This window comes from Artemia sp. Qi Xiang Cuo, chromosome 12 (assembly GCF_049724085.1).
Source record: "Artemia sp. Qi Xiang Cuo chromosome 12, ASM4972408v1, whole genome shotgun sequence".
NCBI classification, from domain to species: domain Eukaryota; kingdom Metazoa; phylum Arthropoda; class Branchiopoda; order Anostraca; family Artemiidae; genus Artemia; species Artemia sp. Qi Xiang Cuo.
Genome location: NC_142805.1, coordinates 9,429,156 through 9,450,392, shown reverse-complemented (window position 1 = coordinate 9,450,392; position 21,237 = coordinate 9,429,156). Strand labels below are relative to the sequence as shown.

General features: G+C 35.8%; 1 protein-coding gene across 1 annotated transcript in view; it reads right to left on the bottom strand.

Moving 5' to 3' along the window:
* Positions 1 to 854: 854 nt before the first annotated feature.
* Positions 855 to 21,237, bottom strand: part of Cdc45 (cell division cycle protein 45) — a 63,765-nt gene continuing 43,382 nt past the window's right edge. The window contains exons 8-10 of the mRNA XM_089097784.1: positions 18,480 to 18,740; positions 6,009 to 6,147; positions 855 to 1,058 (exon numbers count right to left, since the gene is read on the bottom strand). Coding sequence (XP_088953910.1) covers positions 855 to 1,058; positions 6,009 to 6,147; positions 18,480 to 18,740 — 604 coding nt within the window. The remainder of the gene's footprint in view (positions 1,059 to 6,008; positions 6,148 to 18,479; positions 18,741 to 21,237) is intronic.

Genomic DNA, 21,237 nt, shown 5'->3' with positions numbered 1-21,237 from the left:
ACTTTTTTTATATTGTCATTTCCTTTAAAACTAAATAAAAATCGACCCTACATTTTGTAAATTCCAGCTCAGTGTGACGGATTCAATCTGCTTTTATTTGTTCAGATGATAACTAATTAATAAAATGATTAATAATTAAGTAATAAACAGCAGCAAATTTTGCAACAATACATAATAATATAAATGAAAAAATTAAACCTGAAAACAAAACCTTCCAGAGTGATTCTAGTGATACGGCGATAGTTTTTGGCTGTTTTCCAAAATTTACGCTGGGCAATCATGTAAGAGTATGCCTTCATTTAAATCCGGTTAATTGTACACAATGGCATAGACCCTGTTGCAAGGCCGTATCCAGGGGGGGGGGTGGTACCCGGTTTGACCCCCCCCCCAAAAAAAAAAAAAAAAATTTTGACCGAGTCTAAAATAAGTCGAAAATTAGTAAAACCTAAGTAAAAATCAGTAAAATTAGTCGAAAACTGAGTCAAAAATTAGTAAACCCCCCACCCCCCCGAAAAAAAATCCTGGATCCGCCCTTGCCCTGTTGTTCTTTACAAAGTTAATTCTCTATTATTATTATTTAAGTTATTTTATATTAATTTATATATATATATATATATATATATATATATATATATATATATATATATATATATATATATATATATATATATTAATATAATTTATATTATGTTAATATATATTAATTATATTAATTTAATGTGGCATAAATAGAAGTAGAAGTCCTTACCTCTTTTTATATAATCATTCTTTTTTATTTTCTGATAGATAATTTCTCTTTTGTCGGATCTTGATAGCCACATTCCACTAATTTAGGTTATAGAAATAAGGACAGCTTACTTTTTCGGTGATTCTTGGCCAATTGGAGGAATTCCAACAACTAAGCATGTGTCATCTTCAGAACTGTAAGGTGAGCTGAGTACCAGTGGCAAGGAGTTTGCCTTTTTGCTTCGGGACGTTGCGGCAAACGCCGATAGAAGGAATTGAGCAAGCATCGTTAGACTTTGGGGACGTGAAAAAAATGGAGCATCAGGACTGCCCTAGAAACGTACAAATAAATAGATAATAACGCTTTCCCGGGAACTGATTGCTAAAAAAATCAAACAAATCACAACTCTGTGTCACAGAGTAGAAGTAACTAATAAAATGGAAACTTAAGTACGTCTCCATTAAATAGGCTGCTAATGCCATCTAGCGCCCAAAAAATATCTAAAAACACCAATGCCATCTAACACCAAAACACCAATGCCATCTAGCGCCAGCAAATAAAATTATGTATCTGGTTCTAAATTTCAAAAGTTCAACAAGATTCAACTGGAGAACACAAACTTTGGGATTGACCAATCAGAGCTAAGAAATAAGGCATAACTTTTTGGGGAATTAGAAGAGATGCAGACTTGGAGCACCAACTTTCCTATCTTTAAGATAAATCTGACAAACATGTACAGAAACATCTGCCACATCGCAAACTAGACGATGAAGAATGTATATAAGAAAGAATGCATGTAGGATTTAATATAGGTTGAAGCTTGGAATTTAAATACCGAGGAAGCTAAATCTTGCCTATTCTAGGGGAGATAATTTATTTTGAAAATTATACTTTGTTTTCAACGAAAATACACAAGATAAGATAAGTATTCCTCAGCTAAATCAGCCTTTGATGTACAGAACGAGGTTTGATGGGTCAAGTAGAAAGGTGGCCGGTGTTTACCCCACGGAAAATAATCCCCGCTAAATGCCCCCCAGAAAACACCTCCTGGAAAATACCCCTCAGAAGAAACCCCCCGTGGAAAATACCCCTCGCGGAAAAGTTTCCTTACAAAAATGTACAGACACATATTATTAGTGGGCGTAGTTGGAACAAATTAATATTGAAGCAAACTTTTCAAATCTATTTTATTCCGTTTCAATTCTCTGTTTCTGCAGTACGAGTGTGAAGTTAAACGTTCCTGACTTACCAGGCCGTTGCTTACCACCAAACAGAGCAAATTACATTAATCAATTTCCGCATGTCCTAGCTTCAACTTTTTTTTTTCATGACGTCTATGTCGCGTTTACTAACACCCACTAAGACAAATTCCAAAGAACTTATGCCCTTGAACTAGAATTCATACTGAACTATCTAAACTTTCTTCAAAAAATTAAATAATAAAGTTTTGGAACATTTATGAAAGTTACGTGGATTCACGATCTTCTATTTCAATTTCCAAATTAATTTAAAACTATATATATAATTGATAATTATTAATTAATATGAAATCATGGTTACCGGTGCTGGTGTTTATCTATACTAAGGTTAATATTTGATTTGGAATGTGGGTTGTGAGTTGAACGTGGTGTCTCATTTTCTTTTTATCTTGAGTATTTCTATCTGTTTTTTCATTATTTTTATGCAATTATGTATTTTGTTGTTGCTGTTGTTTAAGGGTGCCGGTTTCGAACACAACTCACTTTATAGGCGCCCACTTTTTTCCGTTGTATCGTGTATTACAGTGTTAATTTGTCAGGTAGTGAAAATACTTTGAAAATTAAAAGAACTTGAACTTGAACTATTAGCGGTAAGGGTAAGTTAACAGATATACGTCTACAGAATTTTCCCCAAGGCTTTTATTGCTAACAGGCACGCGCGCAGGGAGAGGGGAGCTGTCGACCCCAAACTCCTATCCCAGATTTTCATATTCTGCCTTCCGAACTGAGTACAATCACCACTGTTACAAGTTATTCGAAAAGTTCAGTGCCCCGGATGTTTTCCATCGGTACCCTATCCGATGGATAGGGTACCGATAGCTTCTTATCCAGATAGGGTACGGCTAGCTTCTTATCCAGATAGGATAGAGTACGGCTAGCTTCTTATCCAGAAGAAAACAAGGTATGACGTTTTATCAAACGTTGACAATTTAAGCTTCCTGATGACTTGACTGGGGCAAAATTTTATCGAATCGTCCTGATTCCAGAATTTTTTAACTAATTAACTCTAGATTTTAAGCTTACTTTTTATCTATTTGACTAATTAACCTTACTAATTAACGAAAAGATTGATTAAGTGGGCTGCTTCACCTACCTTGGTAGTATTATTAATGAAGATGGTGGGAGCAGTGAAGATGTTAAAAGTAGAATAGCCAAGGCTCAGTTAAAAAAAGGTTTGGAAGAATAGGAAGATAAGTCTGCAAACCAATATTAGAATATTGGAAGCTACAGTGATGATAGTGGTCAAATATGGCTCTGAAGCATGGGCGCTTCGAAAAGACGGTGAAGATTTGCTACATGCTTTCCAGAGAAATTGCTATTGTTCTGGGCACCCGGCTGACCGACCGTATTTCAAACAATAGACTGTACGAAAAATGTGCTTCAATACCGCTCTCTAGGGCTATAATGAAAGAAAGGTAGAGGTGGCTAGGTCACGTTGTGCGGATGAAGCATGACAGATTGCCCAAGATTGTTCTTTTCGGCCAACCGTCTAGGGCTAAACGGAAAGCAGGTCGATCTCGTCTGGGGTGGGAGGATGTCATAAAGAAAGATTTAACGGAAATGGGAAATTCGTGGGAGGGTGTAAAAAGGGAGGCTTTGAACAGATTGGGATGGAGGAGGAGCGTGCGTAGCTGTGTTGGCCTCAGGCGGCTCGGTGCTGCGGTGAGTTGTTAGTAGTAGTAGTAATTAACTAATTATACTAGTGATTTTTTAACAAAAATCTAAAAAATTACCTCAAAGAAGTCCACTGACGAAATTATTATACTTATATAAAAAATAGCTATAAGCAGTGGCATTACCTATTTTTACCGAAAACAACAACAACACGAAATCAAGGAAATATTACCAGCAAGAGAACAAGCATTTGAAGAAAAAACTAATAATTTGGCATACACCACCATTAGGATATACCTGCGGTCTTCAGTGAAATACCTACTTTCATATCCTTCCTTGTTCAGAAGAAGGGGGGGGGGCACCAGAGACATCCCTTCAAAATTAGGAGTGGTCAAAAGAGTAACACTCTCCGACAAGTAAGAAAATTATAATATAAACTAATTTTTTGATATTTTGAATGTATAAGAGTTCATGTAAATATTAGATGAATATAATACACACCCTCTGTATGCAGGATGCCTACTGATATGAGTACAAACTAATGAAATGTCATTTAAACACAAATAAAAACAAACGTAAAAAAATCGTCGCTGCAGGTCTCATACCAATTCCTTCATTAAGAAAAACGACTACCCTGTCAAAAAAAAACCTTAAAAAAGAATGGAAAAACTCAATAAGTATTTACTAACTGATAATAGTAAGCTTAAGGGTCAGTCCGCATCAAATCACCTAATCGGTTCTGCTTAAGGAATTCAAATTTTGCGTTAAAATATATAAAAAAAAAAAAAAATTTCGATTACTCTTCATATTGCTGATATTTTGTTTTTCCGGGTTGCCTACTTTTCGAAAATTTGCCACTTTTCGGCACTGTGCAATTGGAGCTGCACGAGATTTTTTTTTTTTTTTTATCTAGTAGTAATTTTCTCATGATAACATATCCTACATAACATATAACATAACATATAAAATAACATATCCTATTTTAGTGCGTAACACTTAATTACTTCATAGTAATTAACCATTGAAAACAAAAGAACCAAAAAATTACATTACAAAATTAAAATAATAAATCTGTTAAGTCATATTATAAATGCCACAATTATTTTAGAAAATACATACATAAGATATTACTGCCTCCTATAGAGCAGTGTGCCTCCTATAGAGCAGTGTGCCTCCTATAGAGCAGTGTGCCTCCTATAGAGCAGTGTGCCTCCTATAGAGCAGTGTGCCTCCTATAGAGCAGTGTGCCTCCTATAGAGCAGTGTGCCTCCTAATGAACCATCTGTATGGAATTAGCTACTATTGAGCATTAGGGCGGCGGAACATTTACCTCAGGTTAAAAAGAATTTAAAAGATTTTTTTTTGGGGGGGGGGGTAAGTGTTGAATTCTATTATGAGTGGTAGGGTGGGTAGGGGAGCAAGGGGAGCTGGGGGGTTAAGGGTGAGCAGGGTGTTGGAGGGGTTAGGAGGGTGGGGAGAGATAATTATGTATTGAAGAGTGATGGAGACTTATTATTATTATTATTATTGATGTTAATGTTTTTTAATGTATAGGTTATAGTTTGTTTATAATAGATTTAATTAAATAGTTGAGGTTTAGTAAAATAGTTGAATAAATAGGTAAGTAGTTACGTGGACTTTCGCAGGACCGCACACCCTCTATAGGCTTTCTTCAGGGCGAAAGTATTGTTTAATTTATTAATTCATTTGTGGATGTGAAATAATAAACTTATGAACTTAAAAACTTATGAACTTAAAAATAGAAAGTTTTATGTCGTTTGAATAGGTAGCTAGAGAATACAAATACCTTTTCATGAATACTTTCGCTGTTGAACCACTCAACAGAATTAACGAATTGGGCTAAAATTAACCAATCCGGTAACTTTTAAATTTGAGAAATCCCAGACTGCTTTTCTTGCTTGAAATATTTATCATTCCTATGTTTCTTAGCTTTTACCTTAATTTTTTTGTATCTTGTACCAAATCATATTTCAACAAGAAAATGTTCGCGTTTTTTTTTTTGTTTAAAAAAAAACTGTCAGGCACACTTGCCTACATAGAATAATCTAGTCTATATAAATAATAACCTAAATAATAAAAATAAAATCTATAATAGTAATAATAATAATAATCTATCTAAAATCTAAGTAGCAAATCTTGAAGCTGTGACCTTAATTGGCACTTATTTCACGTAATATTACACGCAAGCTGTATATATTAGATTCATATAGAGGTGAAACTTCCAAGATAATCCTAAAATACAGAGATTATCAAAATAACGTAAAAAAGGGCAATTACCAAAAGTAAAAAAGTAAAAAAAAAGCAATTACCATTACTATTGACATGAAACCTGAAAAGAATAAGCCCCACAAAATGTGAACCCCGCTACGACCTTAATAGGTACTTACTTCAAGTAATACTGCATAAAGAAAGGGGCCAGCTGCAAATACTTGATTCATGTCAAGTAGGGTATGAACTTGCCGATATATCGCAGATAACAATAACTTCGCTTTTTCAATTCCATTTTCTAAGAGATCCGTTTTTGACCTAGAATTTTAAATAAAGTTTGGCTTATTTAATATGACTCGAAAACATTAAAAGAGGGGGGGGGGGTATAAAAAATAAAGTGACGTAAAAGTTTCGATGGACCTGTTCCCACAGTAAATCAAACTACCCCAGAAACAAGGGTTAGACTCTTCGGAGGTACTGCACAAAACTTATCTCATCTTTAAGAAGTTACTAAATTATCTGCCCCCCCCCTTAAATACCAATACTAAATTACAATTAAAATACACATAAAATTACGATCAGGCAATTTTAACAAAAAGAAACGAAGTAAACTAAAGCCAAGACTCGGTTGAAGAGACATTTCTGGGGGTAGGAGATTCAGATCTGGATACTCAAGTAGCAGCTATAACGGCTTTTGGCAATTTTGCATTAAATGAAGAAAGACAAAAAAGAAATGAAGGTACAGCTAAAGGGTTCTAGGCAAATAACCCCCCCCGTCCCCGCGGAAAATACCCCCCTCCCCCCCCCACCGTGGAAAATAAGGCTTTCCAAATTTAAGAATTTTATTGGAGTTTTATTTTTTTAATTTCCGTAAGGGGATGAAATTTTGGTTCTTATGTATTATGCGCCACTCAAGCAAGTTTACGCTGTGTAAAATTCGAGAACACACCCGTTTTTTTGTTAGTTTCTTCGTTACTTTAGAAATAAATGTGCGCTATAAATTTGCGCATTAGGGGGGGGGTAAGCATAACGGGTCTGCATGCAAAATGTGTTTGGTATAATTATTCCGCATATAAGATAGATAGACAAATAAGTGTATTTTTAAAGCCAAATATACGGCCATGAACACAGTAAAATAACATAAATAAATATAGTGAATGGGGGGTGCATTTTCTGCGGGGAGAAGGGAGGGGGATATTTTCCGAGGGGGGGGGTATTTTCCAAGGGGGGGTATTCTCCGGGGGAGGGGTAAACGCCTGCCACCCAGCTAAAGATCATCCCTTGAATTTTATATATGCTGTTTTGCTTTGTGAAAAAGATGTCAATAAGCTTGGTCTTCACCTAATCAGCATCTCAATTATTAAAGAAGTTTAAGACATGAGACTAAAGTATGAATTTGGCGTTATTTTTAAAAACAGTTTTAATTTCTAACGTGGTAGGAACTTGACTTTTGTGAGAAAAAGGAATTATTTCTAAAAATAACTATATTTGTACAGAGGCATAGTAATGGCATAACAGAACATATAATTGAGTTTGAGGTCCTCATAAGCTGGATGAAAAGATTGCGCATTTTAGCGATTTAAAGCTTTTTATAATCCTAAAGTGCGAATTCAATTGATTTTCTTATTTCAGTATAGGTTGTTGAAAATTACTGTCCGAGGAACCCATTACTGTCAAAGGAACTCAATCAAAATATATTATTTTCAAAAGATTTATATGTCTAATCTCTCAGGAACAACTAAGTGCAGTAAGTTGAAACTTTCAGAGAAAATTGAGGGGATGTTGAAATACGCGCACTAATCCTAAAGTGCAAATTCAATTGATTTTCTTATTTCACTATAGGTTGTTGGAAATTATTGTCCGAGGAACCCCTTACTGTCCGAGGAAATCAATCAAAATGTACTATTTTCAAAAGAGTTATATGTCTAATATCTCAGGAACAACTAAGTGCAGTAAGTTGAAACTTTCAGAGAAAATTGAGGGGATGTTGAAATACGCCCACTAATCCTAAAGTGCGAATTCAATTGATTTTCTTATTTTAGTATAGGTTGTTGGAAATTATTGTCCGAGGAACCCCTTACTGTCCGAGGAAATCAATCAAAATGTACTATTTTTAAAAGAGTTATATGTCTAATATCTCAGGAACAACTAAGTGCAGTAAGTTGAAACTTTCAGAGAAAATTGAGGGGATGTTGAAATACGCCCACTAATCCTAAAGTACGAATTCAATTGATTTTCTTATTTTAGTATAGGTTGTTGGAAATTATTGTCCGAGGAACCCCTTACTGTCCGAGGAAATCAATCAAAATGTACTATTTTCAAAAGAGTTATATGTCTAATATCTCAGGAACAACTAAGTGCAGTAAGTTGAAACTTTCAGAGAAAATTGAGGGGATGTTGAAATACGCCCACTAATCCTAAAGTGCGAATTCAATTGATTTTCTTATTTTAGTATAGGTTGTTGGAAATTATTGTCCGAGGAACCCCTTACTGTCCGAGGAAATCAATCAAAATGTACTATTTTTAAAAGAGTTATATGTCTAATATCTCAGGAACAACTAAGTGCAGTAAGTTGAAACTTTCAGAGAAAATTGAGGGGATGTTGAAATACGCCCACTAATCCTAAAGTACGAATTCAATTGATTTTCTTATTTTAGTATAGGTTGTTGGAAATTATTGACCGAGGAACCCCTTACAGTCCGAGGAAATCAATCAAAATGTACTATTTTCAAAAGAGTTATATGTCTAATATCTCAGGAACAACTAAGTGCAGTAAGTTGAAACTTTCAGAGAAAATTGAGGGGATGTTGAAATACGCCCACTAATCCTAAAGTGCGAATTCAATTGATTTTCTTATTTTACTATAGGTTGTTGAAAGTTACTGCCCGAGGAACCCATAGCCTCACTAAATAAACCCTGCAAGTTACATACAACGGTAAATGAAAAAAAGGAAAAAAAAAAGAAATGGTGATGCTGGTAAAACTCCCAGTCATTGATTTTGCTATCCCAGAATACTAGCCAAATGAATCTTTGAGGAATGGCTCTGTAGCCCCATCTATAAGGCCTGAAGGGGTTAAGTGTACTTGCTTTGCCTTTTGCTGTTTTTATTTTGTTATTTTGTTGCTGTTCTATTTATTTTATTTTTTACTTCTTCATCTGTGGGCAGATTGATCAGTGAATATTTAACTGGGTGCGTAATTCCATCTATTAGGCCTAAAATGGTTGGGTAAACTTGCTTCGCATTTTGCTGTTTTGTTCTTTGTTCTTTTTTTCCTCAGACCCAAAAAGAAACAGTTTTAGAAAATAACCTTATTTTGCTGGGCCTTATGAACGTGTCTTGAGAACAAGGTTTCAATAAATTTCAAGGACTTAAGGTATAAAGAGACCTTATGAGCAAGCCCTTCAATCAAATATAATAAATCATTTCAATCAAATATATGTTTGCAATAAAACCTACTGCAACAAAACAAGACAGATACTTAGGCTGTATTTCAGCATTGCTGACCCCATTATAGCTGTGGAAAAGGAAATTCGCGCTTATAATTCTCGTTTAACGAAGTTGAACCATCCTTGGTTGTCAGTACTTGCCCAGTAGTTAAGATGTATTTGTTGTGTGTGTGTTTTTTTATGTGTTTATTTTTGCGCTTAGTGTAATTGTTGGAATTTTAAACTGATTGATGATTTACTCTCTTTTCGTACAAGTCCAATTTAAGTGACGCTGGTTATTCTCAATTTTGGTGTAAACTTTTCTCTGATAATATATTGCATATATTACTAATAATTTTTTGGTTTATTAATTATCGGTTCTTTTAAGCATTTTGCTTTATGTAAATATGTAAAAGGATCCGTGATTGAATAATTTCCATGTTTCTGATATCTATGTATATCGGAGTAAATGAATCATTTGTTGAGTGATCTGAGTTCAAGGCCAGCGGGCGAAAGTGTCGTTTAATTGTTTTTACCGTTGTTTGTCACATTTACACTAGTTGGTATGATTATCTACTGTATATTTTTAATTCACTGATTTAATTTTAATTGTTTTACCGGTTTAATTTTTTTTACCAATTGCGGCTTAATGCAATGATGTTCATATTGCTTATATTTGTTCAGTGTTTCTTTCTTGTGTAATTTGTTCTAAGAGCTGATTTAGATCTTAGCTCCAGCTTTCGTCACTAAAAACCACAGTTTATGTGTTTATGTGTATTTATGTGTGTTTATGTGAATTTATGTGTGTTTATGTGTATTTATGTGTTTATGTGTGTTTACCTAAGTTTATGTGTATTGCTTCTTCTTCTTTTTTTCGTTTATTGCTCCGTCTTATCCTTATTTGTATGACAGGCTTTCCAATAGATAATAATAATAATTTACTCTACGTGGGTTATGAGGTAACTGATTTTGTTTTTATATGAATGAGAAGGGGAGGAGTGGTCACTGAAAAGACTGAGAAGCAATGTCTTGGAGCGATAATGCTGCTCCTAGAACAACAATTAGGATTGCAAATCCGCCTGAGAAGTATTATTAGAAAAACAGATTATTATTATTGTTAGGAGAGGTGGACCCACTATCAGTGGGTTCAGCTTCAGGGCTTCAAGCCCCATTGCCTCTACACACAAAACTCTGCTCTATTTATGGTTGGGGGCCGATAATAGGTTTGGCCTAACCACCCTTACCATATATCTTGCCAGCTTTCAGACTTCTCCTTCCCTTACTATGTCGTCCAGCTTAACAATAACATTATGAAATATCTCAAGCCGGTGTCTAATCCAAGTTCGACATTTTTCTATCTTATGCCTTCTTGTTACCAAAGTTCCAAAACTTTCAATTCCTGTTATGGCTTCTTTAAACATTCTTGTCTCAGACCTTTTCAGTCTTAGAAAATGTTTAGTCAGGCTGAACTTCGGCAGTATTCCTTCGTTTCTTTACACCCCACCTTCTTATGCCATTTTTTTTCCGCTTTTTCATTGCTCCAACCCCTCACTGCCACCTTCCAGCAACTCTGAGAAATTAGGATGAAAGGTTCTGGACCATAATATCTCAGTGATGTCCCAGCCTTAGCTACTTCGTCTGCCATCTCATTACTCTTTATTCCAGAGTGCTCCTGGGACCCACATCGAGGTAATTTGGTTTACTTTGGATGCCATGCTATTCAGGGCTTCGTTGCATTCCAACTCTCTATTTTGCCGGCTTTGTGAGAATTGGCCTTCCTCCAGTGCTCTTTCATGGACATGACATGGAAACACAAAGAAAATGACAAAAAAATACAGGTGGAGGAGGTAAATATAGTTGGAGGAGGAAGAAGGCCCCTCAGATGCACACTCAACAGGGCCCATGGGCGTGTCCACACGTCCCGTGAGTTACAAACCTTCTCCCAGTAATGGGTTAAATTGCATGGTGACGCAGAACACCATCGTGGGATGATCCTCTATAGGAGGACAACTGCGGCAGGGCATAAGATACAGATCTATGGATAAAGCCCTCTGCAAAGGGCTGCCTCAACCCTTTCGGGTTACCTGCAAGACTGGGGACCTTGCGGTTAACTCTATTCCTACTTGAGGATTGGTGCCTCTCGAGAAAATTATAGCCTAGTAAACGACACAGCATTCGCACGGAATTCTGTTTAATGGATAATTCTTCTGGGCTTGGTCTGTTTTGACAGGAATTTTTGGCCTGAAAAACCTCTTCCTAGCTAATTTATCTACTAAGGGTTGCCTTCCCGTAGTAGCATAATACTTGTAGGCATGAATATATGATGAATCGGAGGTAATAGGCTTGAGATTTTCTGTGCAGGATTTGGAATCTTGTTGATAGAAGAGCATCGCCAAGTGCTGAAAACAATGTTGAGACCAAGATGGGCCCAGGATTGCACAAAGCCTCCATTCTTACTTGAGGTCTTAAGGACTTTTTGCTGTCCGGCTTAAGCGCTTCGGTGTAGACTTGAGAAGATATGTTGATCCCCGTCCTGCACTGGTATCCGAAATCATTGCTTTTCCCGATGCCAAAATAATTTCAATGGTTTAAAGAACATGAAAATCGGAGCGGATAATTTCAAAAACTCATATCCCATGTGTAGGAAGCATGAAATTGGGTGATACAGAATTTGTTTACTCAGGCAGGAAGCATGGGGTACAAAGACAGAGAGTAGGGTTCATGATGATTAAGGAAGCTGCTAAGTCTTGCTTAGGCTGGGAAGGTATTAATAATAGAACACTAATTGCTCATTATTGAGTAAAAAGTTCAGGGTATCAATTATAGTAGTATATGCCCCTGTCGAACCGACTGACGAAGATACCAGTGACTCAGATGAATTTTACCTACAGTTACAGGAGCAAACAGACATGGTCCCAGGAAGAAATATGGTGTTTTTACTAGGAAATTTTAACGCCGAGGTTGGTAGAAATAGGGATAGATGGTATCCTAGCCTAGGTAAATTTGGTGTAGGAAAAGAAATCAGTAATGGCTATAGATTTTTGCAATTTTGTAGGTATAATAATCTAGTTATAACCAATACGATGTTTGCTCATATAATGGCCTATAAGTTAACATGGTATTCACGTGATGGTAAGACAGCAAATCTTATCGATTACGATAGTAAACCGAAGGCTGGCAGGATCAATACAGGATAGTAGGGTACATAAGAGTGCTGTTATTGATGTTAAAAGTAAAGATCACCATCTAGTAAAGTCTAGGGTTAATTTAAAGCTGAAATTTCAGAAGGGTAACTACCTCCCGGGAAGTTGTGATATTGGTCGACTCCAGGACGAGAATTTGAGAGAAAATTTCCAGGAACAGTTGAATACTAAACTTGATTTTAAATTTGACAATGTGGAAGGTGGATGGAATAGTTTTAGAAAAACAATTTGTGAAGTTGCTGATGGTGTCTTAGGGAAGACAGTTAGGACTGCAGCTAGGAATATTAGTGAAACAGTTTTATGTTTAATAGAGAGGAGAAGGGGTTTGTACAAGAATTGGAATATATGGAAGTATAATCCAAAGAAAAGGAATGTAAAGAAAGTAGAGACAGCATTAAAATATGAACTAAGGAGGTGTGAAGTGGAGGTTGAGGATCTTGAAGACGCAGCTAGATGGCTTAATATTAAATATTGTTATGGCATGTCAATAAATTGGGAGGGAGTAGTCAACTCGGACTTTTCCCAGTCAAAGATAGGAACAAGAGTACAGTTAGAGATAAGGGAAGAGGTGAAGAGAAGTGGGTAAAAAAATTTAAGAATTTGCTCAACTGAGATACAGTTACAGGAAGATATATAAAGGAAAATGAAAAAGTTTGTGATACCTTGCATGTGAAGGAAAATTTGTTTTGTGAGGAAGAATTAGCGACAGTATTAAAAGGATTAAAAAACAATAAGGCTCCAGATGCTCATAGTGTGGCAAATGAGTTTCTTGAATATGGTGGCTCGGAGGTTAGAAATAAGTTACTGAAGATTATGATTTTAAAAAAAGGGAAGTACCTAATTATTTTAGAAAAACCTTAATTAAACCACTGTATAAGAAAGGTGATGAGAGTGAGTGTCGCAATTATCGAGGCATTAGTCTGGTTTCTGTAGGTAGCAAATTACTTAGTAATATAACATTAGATTGATTGAGGCATGCTGTAGACGGAGTTCCAAGAGGAGAATAGTCCAATCTGAGGAAAAGTGGATGATGTGTCGACTGTTTTTTTAGTCTGGATCTCACAACTAAATAGTAGCTTAGTTTTCCAGACCCTTGCGTTCTCACTATGATATATTATGAACGAAGGTTCGATTCTGTTGATAGAAGAACTTTAGTAAAGGTTTTATCCTTGTATGGTATATCAGACAAATACATTAAAGTGATTAGTACTATAGACGAGAATAACACTGCTGCGGTTAAGGTAGGAAATGAGGTTAGCAGCTGGTTTTGTGTTAAATGAAGAGTTAAGCAGGCTTGTGTTCTGTCCCTATTTATATGGATCATTTTGATGGACTTTGTCTTAAAGAGCACAGGAAAGGCAATTGGAGACCACAGAATCAAATGGGGAGGAGAAACTCTCCTTGACGTAGATTATGCTGATGATTTAAGCATCTTAGATGAAAGTTTGAGCAAAATGAATGAACTTTTAGAGGTTTTGCTAGTTCAGGGTGCTAGAACAGGTTTAAAAATTAATGTTAAAAAGACTAAATCACTTAGGCTAGGAAAAAGTGAAGATGAAAAGGTGATGTTGGGTAACGAAACGATTGATCAGGTGGGCAGCTTCACTTACCTTGGTAGTATATAGGCAGCGCAATCGCGCTGGGCACTTCGTATCGAAGGAGTTGTCGTAGAAACTTCGAAAAGGGCTCATTGGAAATTTGAGTGGCTTGTGCCCATCGAAAGTGATTGGAAGGCAACCAACACCCCTTCCACGCCCACCATTTCCCCCAACACATCCATTCAAAACTTTGAGACAGCCATGCATGTAGTTGATTTCCAGATACAAATTATGTTTTTGAGGAGATCACTCCCCCTAAGCCCTCAGGGCAAGGGTTGTAAGTTGTGCCCTGGGGGCATATAGGTTTTTTTTTAGAACACATTGTCGTAGAAACTTCAAAAAGGGCTCATCCGATTAGAAATTCAAAGGGCTAGTGCCCTTTTTAATAGTCTAAAGTAATTGGAGGGCAATTAACCCCCCTCTCAGGCCAACCTTTTCCCCAAACAAATCCCACCAAAATTTTGAGATAGCCGTTTGTTTAACGTAGTTGAAAGTTCTGGAAATTAGGTTTTTGAGGATGACAACCCCCCAAGCCCTCACGACAAGGGTTGCAAGTTTTGTCCTGGGGGCATATAAGGTTTTTATTGAAAGCGTTGTCGTAGAAACTTCAAAACGGCTCATTCGATTGGAAATTGAAAGGGCTAGTGTCTTTTTTATAGTTAAAAGTGATTGGAGAGCAACTAAAGTCCCTCTCACGCCCACCATTTCCCCAAACACATCCAACCAAAATTTTGAGATAGACGTTTGTTTAACGTAGTTGAAAGTTCTGGAAATTAGGTCTTTGAAGATAACAACCCTCTCACAGTCCTCAGGGCAAGGGTTGTAATTTATGCCCTGGGGGCATATAAGGTGTTTATAGAAAGCGTTGACGTAGAAACTCAAAAAGGGCTCATTTGATTGGAAATTGAAAGGGCTAGTGCCCTTTTTAATAGTCAAAACTGATTGGAAGGCTTGACATTTTTATAGTAAAGATCAATGTGGGTACAATGTATTATTATTATTTTTTTTTTTTTTTTGTTTAGACCAGGGCACTTTGTATCAAAGGAGTTGTCATAGGAACTTCGAAAAGGGCTCATTTGATTGAAAATATAAAGGGCTAATGCTCTTTTTAATAGTCGAAAGTGATTGGAGGGCAACTAATCCCCCTCCCATGCTCACCCTCGCATTTGCCCATTATGTTTAAAAACTAAATGCTGCCTTACAATTAAATTAAAATACACTGTGTTAATGCTAATTCCCAATAAGGTATCTCAGCACTATCCCAAGAACGATTGAGGGTATTATATTCGAACTTTCGGAGCTACTTCTGCTCTTAAAATTTAACCAAATCAAAATAGCATAAGTGTATCCAAGCTATCAAAGAAAGTAAACAGATTTTTTTTGCAAATGGTATCAAGTTTTCTGTTTCAGGTCAACTAGAGCAGGTATGAAACTAAATTAAACACTACTATTTGTGTCCGGATTTTTAAAAGGGCGTATGTTGTTAAAAATTGCTAAAAAATTTTCTCCAGCATACAAATAGCAGGCCAAACTATAAAGTCTTAAATAAAACGAAAAGATTTAGAGTATTATTTAGACTTAAAGTAACATTTATGTTTTTTCAGTAAAGTGCAAATTTTGTTCTGGCCTTGGGAAGGCACAGGGGTTTTGAGCCCTACTCATGTTAATTTCTGCTCGTTTTGAATTTACCTCGGCTATTCATTGTAATTTCTGTTCGTTTTTGGTTTCCTTTATTTATCGATCCTAATTTGTGGTAGTCTCACGCTTAGTAGATTATTTGATTTTATTTTTGCTCATTTTTGGTTCAATGGAGTTCTTTACTTTTCTTTGAAAAACTTATTTTGTAGAAAGAGTTTTTTTAATTAGTTATTAGTAAAGACGGTGGGAGCAGTGAAGATGTTAAAATTTTAATAGCCAAGGCTCAATGTGTTTTTTCATAGTTAAAAAAAAAAATTAAGAATAGGAAGATAAGTCTGCAAACCTATATTAAAAGATTAGAGGATACAGTAATGAGAGTGTTCAAACATGGCACTGAAGCATGGGTACTCCAAAAAGTGGATGAAGATTTGCTAGATGTTTTCTAGAGAAATTACCTATGGATTGTTCTGGGTACCTGGCTGACTGACCATATTTCAAACAGTAGGCTATACGAAAAATATGGTTCAATCCCCTTTTCTAGGACTACAATAAAAGAAAGGTTGAGACGGTTAGGGCACATTCTACGGATGACAGATTGCCAAAGATTGTCCTTTTCGGCCAACCGTCTAGGGCTTAACGGAAAGCAGGTCATCCGCGGTTGGGGTAGGAGGATGTCATAAAAAAAGAATCAAGGGAAATGGGAACTTCCTGGGAGGGTTTAAAGAGGGAGGTTTTGAATATATTGGAATGAAGGAGGAGCATGCGTAGCTGTTTTGGTGTCAGGCAGCTTGGTGGTGCGTTGACTTGCTAGTAGTAGTAGTAATGAAAGGAAGGTTTAGATGGTTAGGGCAAGTTCTGCGGATGAAGGATTACAGAATGCACAAGAGTGTCCTTTTCGGCCAACTGTCTAGATGTAAACAAAAAACAGGTCATCCTCGTCTGGGGTGGGAGGGTGCCGTAAAGAAAGGAAATGGGAACTTCCTGGGGAGGGTTAAAGAGGGAGGTTTTAAATAGATCTTGATGGAGGAGGAGCGTGCGTAGCTGTGTTGGCCTTCGGCGGCTTGGTGCTCCGGTTTGGTTGCTAGTAGTAGTAGTAGTAGAAGATGGGTTGAAACAGCAAAAGTCTATTTTTAAGCCCAACCAATATCGCATATAGTCAAAGCTTCAAATGGGGCGATCCATGTGTAGGATGACAAGCACAATATCAAAAATTTCACGAGGAAAGGGCGCAGTCCATTGCATCATGAAATTGATCTGTCACACCTATTTTTATCTTGAGCCTACCATACCAAAAAATCTAATGTAGGTAATTGCAAAGACCATACTGCCTTTCCATGAGGATGAATAAAAGTTCAAATAGGTATAAATCCTTTTATTAGATAGTGACAATAACAATCACAAAATACACTGGATAGTTTGGTAAATTTAAAGAGTAGTAATACTTAGGGTAGTATTCTAAATTCTGGGAAGGATCGAAATAGATTGTGGCAGCAAAGTGGGGTCGATCAGATCCCGTGTACTTGCGGAAGCTCATATATGAGACGTACGGACCAGAATTTAGAAATGAGATTGCTACAACATCAAGACTCTATTTCATCGGCTTTAAAGCAAAATTCCAAACCTGAAGATTTCACTTCAGCTCTAACGGAACATGTTTTGACTTTCTGGACCATTTTATCTTGTTTGATAACGTCTCTTTTGTTTCTGAGGGACCGGGGGTTTAAGCAAAATTTCCGGGAAACTATTGAAATCAAGAAATATTTGAAATCAAGAAAAAGAATTGAAATCAAGAAAGGATATGGCTTTGAATTGAGACACGGGTGAATTGGGCTTCAACTCTATTTACGATAATTTATTAAAGTCAGATAGAGTAAGGTTCATTTCACCCAATGTGTTTAACCTCTGCCCAAATAAAGCTAACGAATCAGAGCCTGATGGGTCAATGAAACATCCAGTTTTGCATTGAATAAAATAAGGGCATTAATCAATATGTAGCTATATTAAATATATTTTATTGGTCTTAAATATTTTATGTTAGTATTTCTGCTGATGACAATCACTGTACATTTGACCGAAATATCCAGTTTATTCTGTGATTATTAGTGCCACTGTATTTGAAAGGATTTGGCCCTATTCGAACTTTTATTTATCAACAAAATATCTAGAGCCGGAGGAGGGAACTTTTCAACTTAGATTCAAAAGGACAAAAGAGAAAAGCAGTGTGGCTATTGTCTTTTCTACTATTAAAAAGAAAAGAAAAGGAGAGCAGGAGGAATTATAGTTACGGTGGCAGCACTACCATAGTATCTTCAACCATGGACGTGCGGAGGGAAAGAGGGAGGCATCTGCCCCCCCCCCCCTAGAACCAGATAGGGCTCAAAAAGCAGATGGTTGAAAAAAGGTAGATGGCTAAAAAAGCAGTTGATAAAAGGTAGATGGTTGAAAAAGCTGGAAATAAACAGCTGGAATGACAGAATAAAATTAAAACAAGAAGCAATTATCCATAATGTCTAGGAAAGATTTAGCTCTAATCCAAGAAGATTAATGCTGAAGCTTATTGATGATTTGTGATTTTTGGTGATTACTTATTAATAAAGATTTCATAGGTATTATAGAATTTGATGGTAATGTAAGGTTTTGTGAACTGGCAATATAACTTAGCTCCCCCACCTGTCATCACAGAATCAACTGCCCCCCCCCCTAGACAATACGCTATGTGCCCCCATGTCTGCAACTCCTCAAAAAGGAGTCTCTGCAGCGCTATATATAAGTCGAGGTGTCTTACCGCGTTAGGCAGTCCATAGCATCGTGAAATCTGTCTGTATCACTCTTATTTTTATCCGGTGATTCAAGATGGGCCAAACACGAATAAAGCATGTCAGTAGCACAAAACCGATTTTTCCATCCGTAGTTTGTGTGAAATGTGCCATCTATTATATCACCAAGGTCATATTTCGACTTTTTCGACTCAAACGAAGGCTTCAATTCGTTTCTTATGTCAGCACACATTGCTGAATATTTTTGTTTACATTGAGATAAGGGCAGTCTGAAAAATAAGCTCAAAATATCAAATCATGAAGAGGAACAATAATAAGTCAAAAATCGAAATAATAAATTGGGATTAAGGGAAGTCTAGATAAAAGGAATAAAATAATAAATAACAAAGAGGCACAATAATAAGTCAAAAATCGGGATTAAGGGCAGTCTAAAAAAGAGGCATAAAATGATAAACCACGATGAGGGACAATAATAAGTCAAAAATTAAATAACTTCATTAAATAAATTAAATAACGCACTAATGAAGCAAAAATGACTATTAGAGAGTTTCTGATCCCCTCGGAAAAAAAAATCTCCTTCTACCACTAATAGGATTGAAACCTTTATTTTAATTCTGAATTTTGATTTTCGAATATCCGGTGCAATTCCTTTTGAAGCAGCTCCCTATCAAGGAGGGTGGGGAGGGTGAACTTATACTAAGAGGGGTCCAAAAGACTTTTCTGGCAGATGTCAAAGATCTAGGCATAAAAATTTCCCGGTTTAACGGTTTCAAACCCCTTGGCAAAAGATCTCCTTCTACTCCTAATTATATTTAAAACTATATTTTTCAATTCAGGATTTCTATTTCCAAAATCCTGCGAAATTTAATTTGAAACTGCTCTGGGAATGTTAGACGTTCGAAGGAGAATTGAATTTAATTTAATTTTAATAATAATAATATTTTAATTAATAATATAATAATATTTAATAATATTTTAAATTAATTTTAATAATTTAATAATAAAAATTTAATTTGAAACTGCTCTGGGAATGTTAGACGTTTGAAGGAGGACGTTTGAAGGAGACGTTTGAAGGAGACGTTTGAATTATCTATTTATGGCCCAAAAGAAGCAAGAAAAAGTTCAACACAGAATCGAAGTATTAACAGAAACCATAAACGTGTAGCTTTCGCAAATATGTAGCATTGCGTTTACCCCCCCCCCCCCCTCTCCTCCTAAAAAAAGACCCATTCCACGTTTCTATTCTTTTTTTGATTTACAAATACGCCTTAGAATGCTTTGATTTTATTTCATTCAAGTTTAGGCTCAGAATCGTTCCTTATGTCAGCAATATATATTGCTGAGTAATTTTACACAGAATACGACAAAAATAAAAAATAAAACTAATAATTCAGCTGTATTTGAAAGAGAGGAGGGATCAAAATTTTGAACTTTTTTTTGGTTTTAATATTTTTGGTTTTATGCAATGATTTGGACTGATAATGCTATATAAGTTTCAGGGACTAGTTGATCTTATATGAAATGTTGCCTTAAAGACGACAAATAATGTAACATTTTTCGTGGCTCTTTCGGAAGGAAGGGGGTGGCCCCTCTTCTGGGTGTCAAATATTATTTCAGTTTATTAATTTGTTTGTCTTGAACATTGAAGTTTACATAAATCCATGTTTTTTTGTTTTTTTTTATCCACCCTCCTTGATAGGGAGCTGCTTCAAAAGGAATTGCACCGGATATTCGAAAATCAAAATTCAGAATTAAAATAAAGGTTTCAATCCTATTAGTGGTAGAAGGAGATTTTTTTTTCCGAGGGGATCAGAAAAATATTTCTTGTACTTGTCTTAAGCCCCGCTTTCATTTGACGTTTGACGAACAAAGCGGGATGCAAATCAACAAAAATAAGGGCAAGAAAAATATTTACTATCAATAACCATTTTTTGTACTTTCGTGGCGGAAAACCTTGGAAAATGAAAATTTGAAAAAGAAAAAAGAAGACCTTCAAGAAGAAGTCAATGCCTCCCTCCCCCGGGAAATATTATTCATGGCAATGGCATGGCAAGCAGTATCCTACTATTTCCTATTGCCATTTTCCTTTTTTATTTTTGTTAAAGAATAAACAGGGGGCTTTTCTTTTCTCTTGCTTATCTTTATTTTGAATTATTTTAATTTTGCTTAGGAATTATTTTAAATTTTGAATTTATGGATTTTTGAACTGAGTCAATCAAGGAGTGAGGTTGGGTCGATTGATGGCTTGGCAATGCTGACACAAAAAAAACGAAATACCCCCTTACAACTAAAACAGCAGAAAACGTGAACCAGCATGGTGAGATAAAGGCACTTTTTCAGAAATTTAGCTACATAAAAACCATGTATTTGATTATGATTTTTTTTAAAATAAATGTTGAATTTTGAGCGTGGAATAATTTCATGTAAATGAATTAAATTTTCAACGTTAACCAACATGGTGAGATACAGGGTACTTTTTTAGAGATTTAGCTACATAAAAAACATGTATTTGATAATGAATTTTTTTAAAATAAATATTGAATTTTAAACGTGAAATAAATTTCACGTGACCAACGTGTTGATATAAAAGGCACTTTTTCAGAAATTCAGCTACATAAAACATGTTTTTGATAATGAAATTTTGAAATAAATGTTGAATTTTGAACGTGAAATAAATTTCACGTGAATGAAAAAAAAAATCAAATGAACCAACATAGTGAGATAAAAGGCACTTTTTCAGAAATTTAGCACTATGAAAAAACATTT